The sequence below is a fragment of the Styela clava genome, chromosome 5 (assembly GCF_964204865.1).
Source record: "Styela clava chromosome 5, kaStyClav1.hap1.2, whole genome shotgun sequence".
Classification (NCBI taxonomy): domain Eukaryota; kingdom Metazoa; phylum Chordata; class Ascidiacea; order Stolidobranchia; family Styelidae; genus Styela; species Styela clava.
Genome location: NC_135254.1, coordinates 10644299 through 10664982, shown reverse-complemented (window position 1 = coordinate 10664982; position 20684 = coordinate 10644299). Strand labels below are relative to the sequence as shown.

The window sequence follows — 20684 nt, the reverse complement described above, 5'->3', positions numbered from 1 at the left end:
ATTATTTGCTTTGTAGATATTTAGTAATGTTATCTAACCGATTCATAGCTTTTGATGTTTTAGTATTGTCATGGAAAGTTTATGTCGATACTTGTTAGTTTTTCCTCTCTGGTATATATCAACCTTGTTTTATTTCAATTTTTGGATTCAAATTAGAATGTTATGGGGTAAGAAAGTTAGATAATTAGCGCGGAAATGAAGGAGAATCTTTTGATATTCGTTGGGATTTTTGCTTGGATGGTTGCCGTCGTTTGCGCAGGTTGGCATATACTATATATCATCATGTCTTTCAAATGCTGTGCTTATTCATAAACTCTTTATTTTACGACAAGGTAGAGGTATTTGGAATGCATTTGGAAGTTACCAATACTACGTATCTGGAAAAAATGATATAAAATCTTATGTTTATGGTGAAACATTCTGTAAAAACAATGATGGTGAGATGGCAATGATAAAAACGAGCGAGATTCAAACGTTTATTCAGAATCAAGTCTCAGCTACCTCAGGTAAACAAGACATTTCACGTTTTACCCCAAATCCCGAAATGAATTTGCTTAAGGTTATTTAACATTATGATCTTTATCTTTGTTCATGCGTTTTGGGATTTGTGTTGGAATTCTCAATACGTTTGTTTGAGAATTTTTAATTCGTCAGTCTTTACATATTTGCACCTGTTTACAATAATGTCCAACAGTCCTGATCAGCCATGTTTACATACAACAATAATTGCACACGACATAACTTTCCATTAATCTGAAGCAGGGTTTCCCAAACTTTTTAAGTCGCGTACCCATATTTGTGAATCTTAGTTTTGTCGGACCCCATCGTATGCCGCATCAATTTATGTGTCTAACCGGGAGAAAGGAGGAGGAAGGATAATGTTTCATCAATGTAGCAACACAAACGTCATTAATGCTTTTTACTGCTCAATTAAGCTAAGGGAGCCCAGTTTGGGAAATTCTGCTCTAAAGCATTTTATTGTCTACAGGACAACCCTATGGATTTTATATTGGATTGAAGGAAGTTGGCACAAACATTACCTTCATATGGAAGGACAATTCGAAACTAACCTACGATAACTGGAACCCAGGAGAACCTACTAGTGATTCATCTGAACCTTGTGTTGCTATGGGGTGGTTTAACGCGTATTTTTCAAATCTACCGTGGTATGACGTCAATTGCACTGCGAATTCGCCAACTGGATTTGTCTGTCAACGAGTAATCGGTAAAAAACTTTGTTTGTAATAAATGTATACTAAATTTGCCTGGGTCAGATGTTTTAAATTTAACTGGATAAATTATGTTTATTAAAGAAAGCAGTTGCACAATATCATTAAATTACTGTCAGAAGAATTCTCAGTTTTCGATAAAACCGCCAATAATCTGTGAGCTGAATTTCATCTAAAATATTCAGTACAAAAAGTTTTTTGATTAGCTATGAGTGCAGGAAAAGATTTTGATAATGTTTTAAAGTTTTAAGAATGTCATCTCATCGCTATTTATATATTGCGCAGCTATGCTATTTTTTCTACCGCTCATATTGTATTAACAGTTCATCTTGATTTAAATTTACTGATATCATATTGCTTCGAAATACTCGGTTGTAAAATATATAACTATTATATTAATCTGCATGTTTTTGCAGGCTGGAATTGGGGATCATGGGAGTCTTGGGGAAGCTGTGAATGCCCGGGAATAAAGCTGCGAAACCGAACTTGTGTTGACAGCGGAAGAATTGGTCCATACGCTTGCAACGATACGGCATCACAGTTGAAAGTAAAACTGTTTTACATATTTATATATATAACCAGTGGTGGGATTTAAATTTTTTGTCAGCCGGTTCCTTCACAAAAGACATATTTTTCAGCCGGTTCTGATACAAACATAACATTGACAGTAACCAGTAATGCTAACCGGTTCGCTGATTTCATAAAATTCCGCAAGACGGTTCTATAGAACCGGTTGAATCCCACCACTGTATATAACTCATTATGATTGTGTTTCCGTTCAAAATGCTTGCTTATTACCTGGCTGTGTTAATAACTATTACATTTAAGTTTAGGATTTTAGCATGTCGATTAGTGTGCCGCTCGAAAACTAACTTCGCAATGAAATAAAAAAATATTCCCATACATATTCATGTTGAGACTCACTTACGTTATATAGCAACTGTTTTGTAGATTTTTGTCCCCAACTTCATCTACGACAATAATAGCTACACATAGCATTGCCACCCAGGTAAATTTATTCAAGTCAGATTAGTCGTATTTCGTTATTAATTCAAACAGATTGATAGACGTATTAAAATATTTCCATAATCCAATTTTGAATGTGACTTGCGAACCCTTCATTCCGGACCCAAGTAATTCGGATTTCACTGCCAGAGAAAAATCATATTTTGATCATTCTACATTAAATATTAAATTTTTGACTTACATTTAGTTTGGTTAAAACACCTACACGCATGATTGAACAAAATGAACGTTTTTTTTTAGATATGCACGCCATCCGCTTCCTGCAATGCAACTATGCCGTTATTGACCACAGCTCCGACTCCACAAGGTGAGAATGAAAAACCCATTTTAAAATTAGATTGTTACGCCTTCATTTCCCATCAAACTGGACACTTATTGCAATCGTCGGGAAAAAGAGATAAGATATGAACAAACTTCTGTTATTCGCTTCCATATAGGTCACGCCAAAGCCAACGTATTTTTTGTAATTATTTTTTAAATGTTTTCACTAGCTCACGCATTTTCACTGCGCATTTTTCGAGATAGTGTCATTATTCTAATATTTGATATTTCATTTGTGAAACAGTTCGAGGAATTTGGTTTCCTAATGAAAGTTATGAATACTATGTTTCAACGGGTGATAGTTCAGGATATTATGAAGATTCGAGAACATTTTGCAAAAAAATTAGTTAGAAAGTTAGGACTTTGCTGAACCACCCCCTTTGTATATCTATATATATTACTATCTAGATCAGTGATTCCCAAAGTGGGCGATATCGCCCCCCAGTGGGCGAAAACGATACAGAGGGGGGCGAAAAAGTCTAAGGGGGCGAGAGGGGGCGATTTCGCGAAACCGGTTTTATGTTCGGCGCACTTAATTCTGTACTCTGTGTGCATTGGCAGTCTTGAATCATGTGGGCGATATTCACACGCGAAAGAATTTCTGGTCTCGTCTTCGCAGTAAGGTAAGGTAGTTTGCGTATCCCAGTATTCGGCAAAATACGGCCGGAATAAAATAATCTGGCCCGAGCTATTCACTGAATGGACCTTTCCCCGACCTTTGACTGCGGAAAATTCTTCCCGTACTTCACCATTTCAAAATTTTTGTTGTTGCCTGTAAAATGGGGTATTTGTTTCAAACTATCATTCTAATACACACCATTTATTATTACCATTTTATTATTTATTACAAAAAACAAGCAAATAAGTGGGTTTGGTGATGCCCATTTAGAAAATGTTTCAATCTTGGCGTCGTAAAGCTTTCCAGCGTGATGCAGCAACGAGACAGTGTCACATTAAATATCATTGTAATATTTTTTTAATAAGACAAAGAACAAGCAAAGAAGTGGGTTTGCTGATGCCCATTTAGAAAATGTTTCAATCTTGGCGTCGTAAAGCTATATCCAGTGTGATGCAGCGACGAGCGGTGTCACATTAAATATCATTGTAATATTTTTTCAATAAGACGACTGAATTGAGTTCACGAATTGTCGCAGTTTTCGCGCGCTGTTCCGTTTTTAACTTTCGAAAAATATATGCGACCCGCAAAAGACTAGCAACCCTGAATTTTGTCCTGCGAGCGACATAAAATTTGCCGACCCCTGGGCCGTAGCCGATAGTCAGTCACGGCTTCTTCCACATCCGAGTCAATGAATCCAAAAACAAATGGCTGGTTAATTATGGACTGATGATCGGACTGGAGGCCGTGATAGGATGAGGAATCGGGGATGAATTTTTCCGAAATATTTTAGTGCAGGTCATCAGGCTGTACGAATGAATGAGATGTACGAAAATCATTATTATAAGTTTGGGAAAATTGACTTTGTTTTTATTATTTTAATGTGAAATGGGGTGAATTTAGGAAGTGAAATGCTATAAGGCAAGAGTACACGACGGTTTTTGAGGAGGTAGAACCCTGGATTCTTTCATTTCCGACCTATTATATGGTGAAAAAGGGGTTTTCAGCCGGGCTACTATTGCTATTAAAACAACGAAATCACCTTTTCATCAGTAAACGGGGTAATTTTAGATATAATAAAAAACTCGCTGAAGAACACCGAGCTCATGTATCTCATTAATAAAAAACACTATAAACTATGATTTGTCTTCTTATTTGGTCTGTAATATATTCGTTTCTGACTTTATATTTTTTTGTAGTGCAGGGGGGCGATGAAGTTGCATAAACTACTTTAGGGGGGCGATGGTCAAAAAAGTTTGGGAACCACTGATCTAGATGATTGCATTTATAAAAACGAACTGTTTCAATCTAGGTAACTACTGGGGAACCTGGTCTTCTTGGAGTGAATGTAACTGCTCAACCATAATCAAATTGAGAAATCGCACATGCATTAATTCTCCGCGAACAGGGCCCGATGCCTGCGCTGGCAGTCACAATGAGGTATGAAGAAGCTAAATATTTAATGTGTACATTTTATGATTTTCTTGTCGTCGTGGTTGTTTATTTTATCTGCAATTTTGCACTGCAGTGTAGCTTGAACTCAATGTCAAATTTATACACAGCTATAATGAATGATAGTTTTTCATTCTCGAGTAACCACGTTATAAAGTGATGGCATTCTCCATTCGGAATAATCTACTTAAGCCTGTTAGAGATGATCTTGAACCTCAAAATAATATAGCGTATATCGTAGAACTTATTTCCACGGCATAATCAAATCGTTTTGGCGGTGTAAGAATCAGAGTGATACTATATCATAGCCTGTGTATATTGAAAATATTAATGCTTTCCGGGTATGTTACAGAAACTTTTGCCATTTAAAAGTCATGTTTGGGAATTGTAATAATAGTGATCAATTTCAATTTTCCCTTAGTTTGATTTAATATTTTTAACAGACTGCAAATTGTACAAAAGACCCAGCTTGTTATACGACTACAGTTGCGGAAACAACATTTCAATTAACTACAACTGCTGGTGAGTTAACCACCTCGTCCACAAACGAAGAACCCACCGACGTAATGACTACCATGATTACCGGTGTGTATGTTGTGGCAAACGCACCCTTTAACTTGCACGGCACTTCTTCTTCATTCGCAGGTACGGAACAAGACCAAATGACGACAGTGACTTTTTAATTCACATCTAAATTTAAAATTAATAGCACTGAACGGGCATAAATTTTTGCCCATTCAACTATCCAGATCGCCGAACAGCCACGTTTTTAATACGGAAAGCACGATGATTACAGGCCCTCATTAATGTCTCTCACACAGACAAATGAGAGGAGAACGACGATGGCAAATGAGACAACTTTCGGTAGCGCAGAAATATAAAGTAGCTCATTGAAAACCAATATCCCTGCAAGTACAATTAGACAATCAACGTACGAAACGAGGGAACGAAGTAATTTTGAAGTCACATCGCCCATTTTGTCTACAGCAACAACTGTAATGGAAACAACCACCGGAAGAATTACTCAATCTGATTCTACTCCCACAAACACTGATTCCACGTCTACTGCCGCCACAACAAGCTTTGAGCAGAATTCTACATTCATTACCAATCCAGAATCTAGTAGCAATCAACACGCAACGCGCAAAATAACAGCAATTTATAATTTTAGGGGCTTGGTCCTATACTAGTAGCCGCATGAAAGCAACAATCTATATTTGATCAGAGTTAATATTGGCAAAATCCTCCTTAAACCAAACTCAAATAATACCAACAAACGTAACGTGGGATGCTTATAACAGCATCAATAATAGTTTACCATAACAAATCATAAGTTTATACAATTAGTTTCATCTTTTCTACAACTGAGTCATTTATTAAAAGGCACGCGAGAACGTGGCCAACATTTGTTCATCGATCAAAAGACCAATTAGAATGTTCAAATGTATAACATCAGGATGAAGCAGTCAAATAACTTTCGTACGATTAATTTTCAAATGTGAGCGTTGCAAAATATTTTAAATTCAATTTCATCTCGCGAAAATGTGTTAAATGAACATAATGCATTAAATTAGATTTCTGATCATTTATATTGTACTGATATTAATTCCTATATTATCTCACACAGAAATTCCTGACATTTCGACGATTGGAATTCTTCGTCCATTTACACCCGCTGCACAAACATCAATCATTGGACCAGTCGTGGGAACTATCGGAGGGTGTCTTCTTTTAGCGCTTATCATTGTTTTTATACTTTCAAAGCAACTCAAAAAAAGGTAATATACCCAACATTATGACATTACATCTTTTATGAATAGTGAACAAATACCAAATATCTTTTTAAGGGTTTACTCATTTCACATAGAATGCATATAATCTCTAAAGTTTTGCTTTCAGAAGAGGCCGCGGAATCATAAACACAGGAGAGCGTGGCAATTACAATAAAGGGTTAGAAATGGAAAATCAACTTAATCCGAGAGATATATTGTCAGATCGTAAGTTAATGTAACTTCATTTAAAGTATTACGTCAACGTATTCTATCTGGTTGATGGATTCTTGTACTTTACTGTCTACCACATGTTAGTAAATGTATGACAAACAAAAAGGAATACTCATTTCTATGTGCACCATATGATTATCTTATTTGAACTATATGCCTAATGGGAAAAAGTGATTTTGCGGGAAATATATTGAGAATATATAGCATATAGGAATACTACACAGAGAAGCGTAAAACAAGATAAGATGTTACATTTAAATCACAACCTGTTGCAACGATACCAACCGATACTAAATAGAATCTTTCCACGTAAAAATTCAGAATTGTTGTTTCTAATGAACTTCATCATGCATTCAGTTATGGTGATTATATTAATATAGGTAACTCGAGTAGGTAATAGCGTGTATGAGTCCGTATTCAAATCTGTAGTCAGTTAATCTGAATGGCTCCGACCTATTTTCCAACTCCTCCAAACGAAAATGCTTCAAGTGTGTCAAAACAGCTGCTAATATATATCACTAACATGTTTTACTGCTACAGATCCCGAAGATGTGGAATCAGGTCGAGACAATTCTCAAAATAAGGAAACTCTTCGTTATCAGACGTTTGTAAACCCTGATGGACACGCAGACAATAATTCTCTCTTACCCGGAGATCAAGTTGACTCATCAAACGGGCAAGATTCCCTCTACGCCATTGCCGATAACAATCAAGATCTGATAAACGATGTGACCACAGAAGGCAACGACAATGCTATATATGCTGCTGTAAACAAGACAAAATCCAAAAAGTTATCGAGATCCTCAAAAGATTTGGATGCGGCAGATGTATCAGAAACTCAATACGCTGTCGTTGATAAGCAAAAAAAGAGTGAAAAAATCAATGTTTCTTGTTAGCCTGACGAGAACTTCCCTGTGGTTTACGCAACGGTTCAAAAAACTAATGTTGAGGATTCTAAAACAATGTCGCAACCAGAAAATTCCTTTGATGAAAAGCTAGTGCCTGGTTCGACTTACGCTACCGTGCGGAAGACCAAATCGAAAGACCCCGTGAAACAGGAAACATCTTCAGACGGAGAAGACAATAACGTGACTCTTGCTGTTGTACAGAAACACAAAAAAAAAATGAATCTTCAAACTTCAATGAAGTAACTTATGCAACGGTCAATAAACTTGAAACAGATCGGAATTTCGATGTCACGGGAGGTGCTGAAGGGGCTGACATTGAAGTAAACGATTATATATTGACAATATAAAATAAGGATGGGAAAGTTAAATTAAACTATATTCAAAATCACATATTTATTGGATTAGTAGCAGAAAAACAGTTTCAGACTGATGAACAAACCTACTAATGCTTACCTAACTTCGAGCCATGTTGCTTCTGGAAGTAACTGTTGATTATCTACTAAGTTATACATTTGGTTGGCTACTCCCGTAGTGTGTGTACCAGGTTAGGGTTAGGCCATAATTTTATTCCGATTTTTCCCTATTTTAGTTATCTTACGAGATTGGGACTGTCTGTGTTAGCCAAGTGAACATGCCCTCAGCCCACAGGTTTCAGTAACTTCACACAACTTGATGTAAAGTAGGCGAATAAAATTAGCTACTTCCATATTGGTATATAAACCACTGGAGCGCCCCGGGTTGATTATAAACTGCTGCTGCTTTGTTTTTTGAAAAATCCCAATTTTCTAATCCCAATTAACTTTACGATAGTAATTTTGAAGCTTGTTTTAAATTGATTGAATGATGAAGGTTCAACAACTTCGCCCCATCGTCGACACTTTATAAAAGAAAACTGACAAAAAGGTCAACATAGTACTAATATATAAGTTAAATTCACAATGAATTTACTTTAATTGATTTTGTAAAATAATTATGAATTTGAACATTCGAATTCAAACTGCTTTACCAAAGCCTTATTTTCATTAAAGGTGTGAACGAAACTTAGAAAATTGTAACGATATTTTTCTTCAATGAAACAAACAAGCAGTAAAGCAGAATTTTGTTGTCGATGTTGTAGTGATGAACCCAAGGATATTTTGATGTAATTGAACTCCAACTAATCAATTTCTGATTCCCAGTACCTAAAGATTGCAATAATGCATAAAAAGACATTTTTTATGAAATATAGGAACACACTTATCCGTATTTATTACATTACCGCATAAAGGTATCTCTGAGCCAGTGATCACTATAACACTTGTATATACATGCATTTAGAAGTTTTGCAATTTTATTTTCGCAACTCACTATTTGTTTATGAAAACCAAATGTGTGTGAAATGGCACTAAACGATATTATTTTTAATTCACATTAAAATATAATACATATATTTATTTTTAGAATAGAAACTAATTGTTTCGTTCAAATCTCAACTAAATAGCATTATGCCAACCCTGTTATAATTTTCACATTTTGATATCCGAGTTTTGTCATGTTTTTAAATGCCACTATGTTTCTGTATGAATAAGGTTTTTTCAATACATAACAGAACATAAGTTATTAGAGAATACTATAATAATGCTGATTAGCTTTGTAATAGGCATCGTCTTCTGGAGGAAATTTCGTCATTAATCATCTCTTTGCTGTCATTTAAAAAAAACGTAACTAAAAGGTTATCGAAATGTCCCACTCATGGTAGTAAGTTTTACTCTTTCTGTCACCCACAAAAACTTTATTTATTTTTACATTTATAAAAATATTACCTTTATTACTCATATTAGGCCTAGTTATTGTAAGGTAAGAAATGTCAGATCATATTGCTTATGATTTTATCTTGGCAAGTCGAATTAAGGTTTCATCTGCATTACTCTTCTGAAACTGAAATTAATGCGGCTAGAAATTAGATAAATATTTGCAGTGTACTGAAAATAATATCGAATACTTTTGAATACCTATATTTAATGCTATTGTAGGCAATCAAATCATTTATTCATAAGTATTGCATACAGTTGTATTATTAGCTTTGAAACAAATTCAGTTGTGCTATCCAATCATTTTATCGAAAATCGGAAACGTCGTTAGTATTCCATATTTGTTCTTACCCAAAAACTTTATTGAGTTTTGTTGATTTTTGTGACAAAGAAGATGACAACGTTTTTAGCTTGCGAATATACATCATTCTTGTTTTATTTTAATTTTCGGATTCAAATTAGAATGTTAATAGAAAAAGTTAGAAATGTTAGATAATTAGCAGTGGAAATGAGAGAGAAACTTTTGATATACATTGGATTATTTTCTTGGACGATTTCCGTCCTTAGCGCAGGTTGGTATATATTATATGTCATCTTGTCTTTCAAATTATGTGCTTATTCATAAACTGTTTATTTTTGCGACAAGGTCGAGGTGAGTGGAATGCACTTGGAAGTTACCAATACTACGTATCTGGAAAAGGAGATTTAAAATCAAATGATGATGGTAAATTATTCTGTAAAAACAATGATGGCGAGATGGCAATGATAAAAACTAGCGAGATTCAAACGTTTATTCAGAATCAAGTCTCAGCTACCTCAGGTAAATAGGACAATTTACGTTTTACCCAAAATCTCCAAATGAATTTGCTCAAGGTATTTACCATCATGGTCATAAAAATGTTTTGTTTGTGTGTTTTGGGATTTGCACAAGAATCATTCATACATTTGTTTAATTGAATTCTTAATATTTCTAATTCGTCAGTCTTCGTATATTTGCACATGTATTCAATTATGTCTAACAGCCCCAACCAGCCACAAATATTACACACGACAAAACGTTCTATTACTCCAAAGCATTTCATTTTTTACAGGAACACCATATGGATTTTATATTGGATTGAAGGAAGTTGGCACAAATAATACCTTCATATGGAATGACAATTCAGAACTAACCTACAATAACTGGAACACAGGAGAACCTTCTAGTGGGGAACCTGAACCTTGTGTTGCTATGGGGTATTGGCACACGTATTTTGCAAATCTACCGTGGTTTGACTTCGAATGCGCTGCGAATGCACCAACTGGATTTGTCTGTCAACGATTAATCGGTAAAAAACTCTGTTTGCAATAAATGTATACTTAATTTGTGGAAAATGGCCTTTTGTTTGCAAATACCTATTTATATATTTTAATGCCATTGACTTCGAATTTCGTCCATTTTATTGATGACAATGTTTACTGTCCCATAGTTTCTAGCATTGACAGTGCCTCAAATATTGCATCAACAGATATTCGCTAGAGTGTATGTTGCACCATCAAAAATCAAAATACCTTACTTCAGATTACACTCGTATTTTGATCAAGATACGAGTATCTCCTATTCCGAGTGAGTGCGACTATAACTTTGCTTTGGGCAAATTCTTCTACGAAAAATGAGAATTGGGTTATCTAGGTCCAATGCTTTAGATTCAACTAGATAAATTATGTTTATTGAAGAAAGCAGTTGCACAATATCATTTATTTACTGCCAGCAGAACTTTCTGTTTTTGATGGAAGAAAATTGAACAGAAACTGTCAGCTGAATTTTATCATATGTATCTCGGACAAAACTAGCAACTTTTGATTAGTTATGAGTGTAGGGAAGATTCTGGAAATGTTTGAAAGTTTCAATAATGTCATATTATCACTATTCATACTTTGCACAGCTATGCTATTGTTTCTACCGTCTATACTACATTAACAATGTATCGATATCATATTAGTTGTAAAAAATTTAACTCTCATTTTACTCTGTATGTTTCTGCAGGCTGGAACTGGGGATCATGGAAGTCTTGGGGAAGTTGTGAATGCCCGGGAATAAGGCAGCGTAACCGAACTTGTGTTGACAGTGGAAGAATTGGTCTATACATATGCAATGATACGGCAAAACAGTCGGAAGTAAACTTGTTTCACATATATAACTCATTTTGATTGTGTTTCCGTTCAAAATGCTTGCACTAATCCTAGCTCTATTCATAACTATTAAATTTAAGTTCAGGATTTTATAAAGTTGTAGCATGTTGATTAAGATTTCGTTCCAAAACTATAACTCACAAATGGGAATAAAATTTTTACGCATGCACACTATCGTTTGGTAGATTTTTGTACTCAATTTCATCAACAATAATATTAAGCTACACTTGGCATTGCCGCTCAGGTAAATTTATTCAGGTCAGTTATTAGTCGTATTTCGTTATTAATTGAATCCGATTGACTAACGTATTAAAATAATCCCATAATCCAATTGTAATTTTAAATATGACTTTGCAAATCCTTCAGTCTCGACACCATTAATTTCGATTTTATTGTTGAAGAAAAATTCTTCCCTTTTTCATAATGTCGTGAATTCTGGAGTTACGGTTAGTTCCAATTAAACACTTACATGTACGATTGAACAAATTGAACGTTGTTTTTAGATATGCACGCCATCCGCTTCCTGCAATGCAACTATGCCTTCATTGACCACCGCTCCGATTCCACCAGGTGAGAATGAAAAACTCATCGTAAAATTATATTGTTACTTCTTCATTTCCCAGCAAATTGACCAATTATTACAATTGTTGCTAAAAAGAGATTGGGATATGAACAATGAATGGGCTTTGTTAATCTCTTTCACGTCACGTCGAACACACGTCTTTTTGTAATTATGTTACGAATGTTTCCACTGACTCACGCCGTTGCCTTTCACTATGCTATTCGCTCTAATCGAAAGGTGATAAAATAGCTAATATTCAAAAAATTTAAATGAGTCAATATATTAACGCTTCTCTTTATTTTTGACTTCAGTATTTAAAGTAAACCAAGTGCCTGCAATACCTGATGCCATCTCGTTCCACCGTGCATTTTCGCTGCGCATGTTTCGAGATTCTGATATTTTTCAAATATATGGTATTTCATTTGTGAAACAGATCGAGGAAATTGGTTTCCTAATGGAAGTTATGAATATTATGTTTCACCGGGTGGTAGTTCAAGATCTTATGAAGTTTCAAAAACATTTTGCAAAGAGAGAGAGGGCGAATTAGCATTAATAAAGAATGAAATGACTCAAGGATTTATGAAAACACTCGTTTCTGATGGATCAGGTACGTGCATTACTTTTAAGTATTGAAAGCCGATAAATATGTTTGTACTGCGACGATATAATAACCTCGGTCGTTGATAACATTACGAACGGAATGCAATAATTTCATTCCGTGCGGGATATAACGCTTATTTACTCAAACAAGTCACTGTACAAAACTATAAGATACAATATATAAGGAGCTTCGATTAGTATTTGGCATTGTCTGACCAATTATTACACCCATGGGTGGCGCGGGAAACTCAGATGCGTAATCTGCAATGCCAACACAATTATGTCCAACGCTTCAACCGCTTGACTCTTACTAAAACACTTGTCTATGCATATCCTAGCAGTATAAAGCAGTCTATATGTTTTATTACAGGAGAACCATACACATTCTACATTGGACTTGTTTATGACAAATCAGAGTCGATGTTTCAATGGAACGACGGAACAAACCTTTCATTCACTCGTTGGGATGATGGACAACCAAACCCTCACATCAGTGGAACACAGATTTGCGTATCGATTGGTAAACAAAAAATTTATGACGCAAATCTTCTATGGCATACGAGGGACTGTGAAACAGGAGCAACAGGGTCAAAAGGATTGGTGTGTCAACGACGTATCGGTGAGTGGAATAACTTGCGACAGCGAGTAAAAACGAATATTTAGCGTTTTTTTCTTAAATTAAAGATAAAAATATAAATGAGGTGATGAGGTGACAGGCCAAACTGCTATATTTAATTATTTTAGATTCAATATATTCAGAGATTTGTTTGAAGAGAATTGTTTGGAATCAAATTTTTTTCTTGTTTTGTTTAATTAAAATGCCCGTGTTATTTTTTTGTATTTTATAAGTTAAAACTTAACCAAGAAAAATTGATGTTGAAACGTGCCATTGCTTTTTATTCGCAATAAACCCTTCGAAACACCACAAATATCGATGGCTTGGCCATACACGCCTTCTCAAGCTGTAGCGTAATGCGTCCGCAAACGTGGTCGACGGAGGAAGACGCAACCGATAAGCCATCACGTGAACCACCCGGTGACGGCGAGAAGTCCAACACTCTTGCGCAGCGCATTGTCGAAGGACTTGACAATCAATTTTGAACTATTATTCATTTTGCATCGTTTCTAAATTATAAACGCTTGTTCCAGAAGCAAAACTTTATAGCTCTCATATTTTTTTTAATGAAGGTAATAAATAATTCCAAATATTTACCGATTGAAAAATTCGAAATATGACCGAATAAATGAATATGTATAACTTAGAAAAACTCTTGAAAAATTTTTAACATTGAAAACAAAGTATACTAATTCTAATTACCTGAACAGTTTTTAACGTAATAATATCTTAATTTTATGAAAAAAATACCTATATATATCTGTATATAATAATACCAACGGAGAATGTAAGTATTATTCCATATAATTTTTACTATGCCAGAGTTTTATGAAGTCGCGTTTTCTGGTGCCATGACGTTTTGTACGTAAGTATCTTGGCGGTAGCTAAAAGTTTGTAACTCACAGAATTCAAAAACTGAACTTGTGATATCACAATACAAGAACTTGCAATCAGTTATATGTCTGTAGGACAGATTTGTTGTGACGTCATTGTTACAGAGGGCCCTTACAATTAGCATAGCCTAGGCATAGGGCAACCTTTTCCGGCTCGCGTGCCAAAATCGACTGAATTTAAGGACAAAATTCTTCCGCGTGCCGACGAAAATTGTCGATAGCTCACTCAGTTGTGAAGTCATAAAATATTTCTTTGAAGCCATATGTCATGAATGGTCAAAAAGAATTTAAATAAATAACGGATTGTTAACAAACAATAATGATAAAACGGAAGAAGAGTTTCAACAGATAATTCAGAGTATTGAAACTTTTTATCGGAAGAAAAATGATTTCGTTTCTGAAGCCTCGCACGCGTGCCGAATAAATGGGCTCGCGTGCCAAGTTCGGCACGCTTGACAGGGCTTGCCCCTGGCCCAGGGATTCACATCGTCTAAATCCGGCCCTGATTCGAACCTGCGTGCCGACCCGATCTAAGTATATTCTCGCACTTGTATTGTCGAATTTAGGGCAGTGAGCGGGCCCCTGATTCAAATGCTTTTGAATTGTAGTATGCCCGTGAGCGTTGGTATATGATTATCATTGCCTTTATTACTCAAAGCGTCTCCCTGATATCTCAGATAAACATTCCTGTTAAAATCTTATGACTTTAGTGTAGGTACTAACTTGGAGATATAGTTAAATGTTTTAAATTGGATAAATTATGTTTATTAAAGAAAGTAGTTGCACAATATCATTAATTTACTGATAGCAAAACTTTCAGTTTTTGATAAATAAAAAAAATGCTATAAACCTGCCAGCTGAATTTTATCATAAATATTCAGTACAAAACTAACTATTACCTATTAGTGAAGGAACGATTCTGATAAGGTTTAAAAGTTTTAATAATGTTATCTTGCCACTATTTATACCTCGCACATCTATGCTAACATTTTATCTTGATTTAAATTTACTGATATCATATTAGTTGAAAATAAAAATTTTTTTTTCTCTGTATGTTTCTGCAGGCCGGAATTGGGGATCATGGGAATCTTGGGGAAGTTGTGAATGCCCGGGAATAAGGCAGCGTAACCGAACTTGTGTTGACAGCTCAAGGATTGGTCCAAACTCATGCAATGATACGGCAACACAGTCCAAAGTGAACGTTCTTTACATATATAACTCATTATGAACTTGTTTTCGATCAAATTTCTTGCTCATTATCTAGCTGTATTAATAACTAATACATTCAAGTTTAGGATTTTATAAAGTTCTAGCATGCCGTTCCAAAACTATAATAGACAGATGAGAATAACATTTATTCTCATACACACTGTTGAGACACGCTTACATTATATAGCAATCGTTTGACCGATTTTTGTACTCAAACTTCATCGACGATATTATTTAGCTACATCTGGCATCGCCACCCAGGTAAATTTATTCAAGTCAGTTTAGTCTATTTCTTTATTAATTCAAACAGATTGATTGACGTATCAAAATATTTCCATAATCCAATTTTGTATGTGACTTGCGAATCCTTCAGTCCAGACCCCATTAATTTGGATTTCATTGCCGCAGAAAAACAATTTTTGGATCATTCTACATGAAATATTGAATTTTGGACTTATAGTTAGTTCGGTTCTAAAACACCTACATGCACGATTAAATATCGAACGTTGTTTTTAGATTTGCACGCCATCCGTTTCCTGCAATGTAACTATGCCTTCATTGACCACAGCTCCGACTACACTGAGTGAGAATGAAAGACTCATTTTAAAATTATTACGTCTTCATTTTTCATTAAACTGACTACTTCTTACAATCGTTGCAAAAAAAGAGATAAGATATATATGAACAATGGGTTAATCTCCTTCACATAAGTCACGTCAAAACAAACATCTTTTTGTAATAAAGTTACGAATATTTTCACTGAATCACGCCGTGCTATTTACTATGCTATTCGCTCTATTCGAAAGGTGCTAAAACGGATTATGATCGGAAAATTTAAATGAGTTAATATATCAACGTTTCTCTTTATTTTTCACTTTGGTATGTTGAAGTAAATGCCGGCAATAATTGATGCCATCTCGTTCCACCGTGCATTTTCACTGTGCATTTCTCAAGATACTGATATTATTTAATTATTTGATATATTTGTGAAACAGATCGAGGAAACTGGTTTCCCAATGGAAATTATGAATATTACGTTTCACCGGGTGGTAGTACAAGATCTTATAAAGATTCAAAAACTTTTTGCAAAAATAAAGAAAGTGAATTAGCATTAATAAAGGATGATATCACTCAAGGATTTCTAAAAACACTTATTTTTGATGGATCAGGTACGTGCATTATTATAAGTATTGAAAGTCAATGAATGTGTATGTATTGCGGCGATATAATAACTTCGGTCGTTGATGGCATTACAAACGAAATGCAATAAGTCCGTTCCTTGTGGGATATGACACACACAAGGACGCGAACGCGGACATGTACAAAAACCACTGATATCTAACAATATATAAAGAGCTTCTATAACTGTTTGGCATTGTCTGACCAATTCATTACACCCACGGGTGACGTGGGATGGCTTTTGAAACGAAGATGCGTAATCTGCAATGCCAACACAGTTAGAGCTAACGCTTCAACCGATTGATCATCGCTAAAACACTCGTCTAGACGTGCCCTAGCAGTATAAAACAATATCGTCACGCTAATAACCGAATTGCGTAAGTCATTTTTAGCAGTTTTGAGAAAAACGTAAAAAACTTCCTAATGATATTGTTGTGCCATTGAGAGTCAATGATTTGCCATGGTTCAATGTTTTGATCGTAGCCGGATTTAAGTTGTGACGTCATAATGGCGCACTGTGACTTAGGCAGAAATGTGTGTATGACTTGGTGACATACGCAATTTTGCATCTTTACTATATGCACAAGTCCTGAAAACAAAACATTTCAAAAACGAATGTAATTCTCAGTATCTACAATGTCTAATCCCCAAAATAGCTAATCAGTTTCAATTACATTATTTTTTATGTTTAAAAATATATATTTCATCGATATAACATGTTCTGCACACCCACCGAAATTAGACTAAGAATAAATATAAAGAATAAAACAGCAATGCACCCAATATAAAAGCCAACCAAGGTGAATTGGACTCGTACAGTGAATATCACAAGTGCTGTAGTACTGTATATTTATACTGTAGTATAAATTCAAATTAATACGCGCTAAGCTGGAATCCGAGATGCAAAAACTCGAAAATACTTGGCCGAGGTTATTTTGCCTTTGTGACGTCACAATAGTCCTGCGGTAACAATGATAATTCATTATGACGAAACAATTGCACAAATGTGCATGTCATACTAAATCTCCATTTTTATGGGTTTCGGAATTCTTAAAATAAAATCTGATTTAACAGACAGGTGCGCAGCATTACATAAATACCTAATTTATAAAAAAAACTCGAAATCGCCAAAAATGACTTACGCAATTCGATTATTAGCGTGACGATATGATATGTCTTATTACAGGAGAACCATACACATTCTACATTGGACTTGTTTATGACAAATCAAAGTCGATGTTTCAATGGAACGACGGAACAAACCTTTCATTCATTCGTTGGGATGAAGGGGAACCAAACAATCATGATACTGATAGTGGAACACAGACTTGTGTATCGATAGGTGAACAAAAAACTTATGACGCAAATCTTCTATGGCATACGATGGACTGTGACACTGGAGCAACAGGATTGAAAGGATTGATGTGTCAACGCATTATCGGTGAGTGAAATGTCTGGTGACAAGCGAGTTGAGACGAATTCAAACGGCGAAAAGGAATATAAATTTACACGAACTCCAACTTAACTTAGTTTCAATTATGACAAAAAAAAACCTGGCTCTGAATCTATATTTAGTTGTAAGATTCAACAAATTAAAAGAGCATAAAGTTTAGAATATGATATAGTTGGAATATGGACCACGAATAAAATCAATAAAAAGAGGAATCGTACGTATGATTATGTTTACACTGTGTAGGGAAGTACTGGGAAACCTGGTCATCGTGGAGTTTATGTAACTGCAGCTCAATGATGAAAATAAGAAATCGGACATGCATTGACTCCAGCAGGATGGGGCCCAATAATTGCATTGGTTCTAATTTTGAGGTAAAAAATAGGGAAAGCCACTTTTTGTAGTAATTTAATAATTTTTGATCTTCTAAAGTGCTTAAAAGAAAAATGATTATCATTCTATGTTTTTTTTATTAGTTTTTACTATATTAATGTATAAGCTGCACTTTCAAAAGTGAATCTTCAATATTTCTGATTCAGGTCGCAGGACCTGGCTATTGACGAATTACCAAAAATGTTTCTGATTCATCTAAATTATTCACTTTCGATATTTTTCATTATCATGTGAATCAATATTTTTGTGAGCATTTTTATATTTGTCCAATTTTTTGAAGAACATTATACAGATTTAAAAAACCGTTGAAATAAATAAAAAATTATCGTACATATATTGAATCGAAATATTGCTAAATCACAATTACTTTCCTCAGACGACCAAATGTTCAAAAGACACTACCTGTGAAACAACGCCCACCCCTTCAACCGTTGAAATGACAACAACAAATAAATATCATGAATTAACAACTCCTACTGACATGACACATACTTCCGCATTGTCTGCCATTGCAAATGACACAAAAACTACGGAGATAAACATTCTCTCTCCCATCAGTGCAATCACTACTACTACAACGAATTCTAGTGGTAAGATTATATAGCTTACAAATTATAAGAGACATTAGTCTCAAGTGCGCATAATTCGATTTTCTGAACTACTATTTTGTGGTACAATATGCTCACTGACTTTCTGGTTTTTACAACTCATATTTACCCGTTTTCATTACTGTTGTGTAGTTGTTTGTGGTCGCACCTGATAAATTTATTGAGGTTTATGATTCTTATTATATATTGAAATATATTGCAGAACACAACATTCTATTGGTTGCAATTATCTCATCCATAGTCACATTGATTCTTGCAGCCATTTTATTTGGAATTGTTTTGCTGATTCGTAGATGCAGAGTAATGAGGTGAGAATTGTTCGATACAACAATAAAATGTGTATATAAAATGTTTAAAATTTTTTAGTATTTCCTTTAAATTTAATCAGAAAAGTGAAACTTTTTATACAGCCGCATATCCAATCTCAATGTCCGGAATAATGGCTGAGATTATGTGCTCTCACATTTTCGTCTAGTGTTTTGTGTCCAACGATCACAATGACGCCTAATTCCTCTATAATAGAAGCGATTCAAGAAAAAATTCATTGTTTGATATTCAAAAGCCTACACGTAAAATATCTCTAATTTAATGTTCTTCACAGAAGGAATTCCCAAAAAATCGCAACTCAACCACAAAGTCTTTCAGAGATGAATAACGTTGTTAATGATGTCCCGAGTTCTTATGAAAAATTTGATGAAGTTCAAACATCACAACTGAACTCCGGAAACTATGAGATAAGAGAAGAGAAAGAGGGAAATTATGAAATCCCGCATAATTATGAGGAAATAAAAGAAAGAGATCATCAATACGAAGAAATGGATGATGGTGAAACAATAGAACATCCGTACATCAATTCAATGCCTGAAAATGAATATGATGCTTGACATGTTGAATATAAATGGCGATCATTCATTGCTATTTTCGTTGTGAATTTAACTATTACTATCTTGTTCTTGAACTTCTGCGCTTGTGTTAGCTGATATTTATTGAAACAAAAATAACGTTGCATATTGGTTCATGTTTTTCCTGTTGTTCAAATTATGAACGTTTATTTTTCGTCAGTATCGCAGATGTAAAATTCGGATTTTTTAATAAAGGCAACTCAAGTGTAGTGACGCCATCTGCTGATGCGTTTTGTTAAATATGCCGAAGATGGATCTGAATTTGTATAACTCGCATAACGTGATCTAGGCTGCTAATAGTTTCTTTACCCTGATAACATCCATCCCATGTTTCCTTCTAAATTAGAAACACATTTTTGTAAAGTTTGTGTCTTTTTTGTTTGTAGATGCCACTGACATTCTTCTTGCAATAATTGTTATTTAATAATTTGAAGCTTGGTGATATCGTCTTATTATTTAATGCTATAGGACTAAGTGATGAGTTCACACTTTCCTATTTGCCTTGCATGTCAATACTTTGAATAAAGGATGAGCAGAAAATATAATATGCTTTCATTTGACTCGCTTCAGTTAGTTACATTCTTGATAAAGTCTTGTCAAGTAGTCAGATTAAACATAAATTTGAATGAGGATATGCGTGTTATCATTAAAACGGAATTTCTTGTAATTTTTTATCAACACTATCAAGAAATCCTGAACTGACATATTCATACAAGAATAATAGAATTTACGACCTCATAGTGAGTATATATATC

General features: G+C 34.7%; 2 protein-coding genes across 2 annotated transcripts; both read left to right on the top strand.

The window, feature by feature from the left end:
* The first annotated feature begins 206 nt into the window (after nucleotides 1–206).
* Nucleotides 207–8077, top strand: LOC144422996 (uncharacterized). Its single transcript, XM_078113139.1, has 10 exons — nucleotides 207–259; nucleotides 333–506; nucleotides 989–1225; nucleotides 1646–1776; nucleotides 2496–2562; nucleotides 4505–4632; nucleotides 5088–5229; nucleotides 6272–6422; nucleotides 6544–6641; nucleotides 7188–8077. Exons 1-10 carry the CDS (start codon nucleotides 238–240, stop codon nucleotides 7541–7543), a joined length of 1506 nt encoding a protein of 501 aa, XP_077969265.1. The 5' UTR covers nucleotides 207–237; the 3' UTR covers nucleotides 7544–8077.
* Nucleotides 8078–8660: 583 nt separating this feature from the next.
* On the top strand, nucleotides 8661–20474 carry LOC144422995 (uncharacterized). Its single transcript, XM_078113138.1, has 15 exons — nucleotides 8661–9917; nucleotides 9992–10165; nucleotides 10437–10673; nucleotides 11372–11502; nucleotides 12021–12087; nucleotides 12513–12686; nucleotides 13050–13298; nucleotides 15253–15383; nucleotides 15914–15980; nucleotides 16393–16566; nucleotides 17763–18017; nucleotides 18273–18400; nucleotides 18796–19009; nucleotides 19230–19335; nucleotides 19629–20474. The coding sequence occupies exons 1-15, from the start codon at nucleotides 9854–9856 to the stop codon at nucleotides 19909–19911; spliced, it is 2454 nt and encodes an 817-aa protein (XP_077969264.1). The 5' UTR covers nucleotides 8661–9853; the 3' UTR covers nucleotides 19912–20474.
* Nucleotides 20475–20684: the final 210 nt, after the last annotated feature.

Bases quoted from the DNA above. Each gene is read 5' to 3' on its own strand.
- LOC144422996 (XM_078113139.1), top strand. From the start codon at position 238: ATGGTTGCCGTCGTTTGCGCAG. The intron at 507-988 runs GTAAACAAGACA...TATTGTCTACAG, and splicing joins TCAAGTCTCAGCTACCTCAG to GACAACCCTATGGATTTTAT. The intron at 1,226-1,645 runs GTAAAAAACTTT...ATGTTTTTGCAG, and splicing joins TGTCTGTCAACGAGTAATCG to GCTGGAATTGGGGATCATGG.
- LOC144422995 (XM_078113138.1), top strand. From the start codon at position 9,854: ATGAGAGAGAAACTTTTGATATACATTGGATTATTTTCTTGGACGATT. The intron at 15,384-15,913 runs GTGAACGTTCTT...CGTTGTTTTTAG, and splicing joins ATACGGCAACACAGTCCAAA to ATTTGCACGCCATCCGTTTC. The intron at 16,567-17,762 runs GTACGTGCATTA...GTCTTATTACAG, and splicing joins ACTTATTTTTGATGGATCAG to GAGAACCATACACATTCTAC.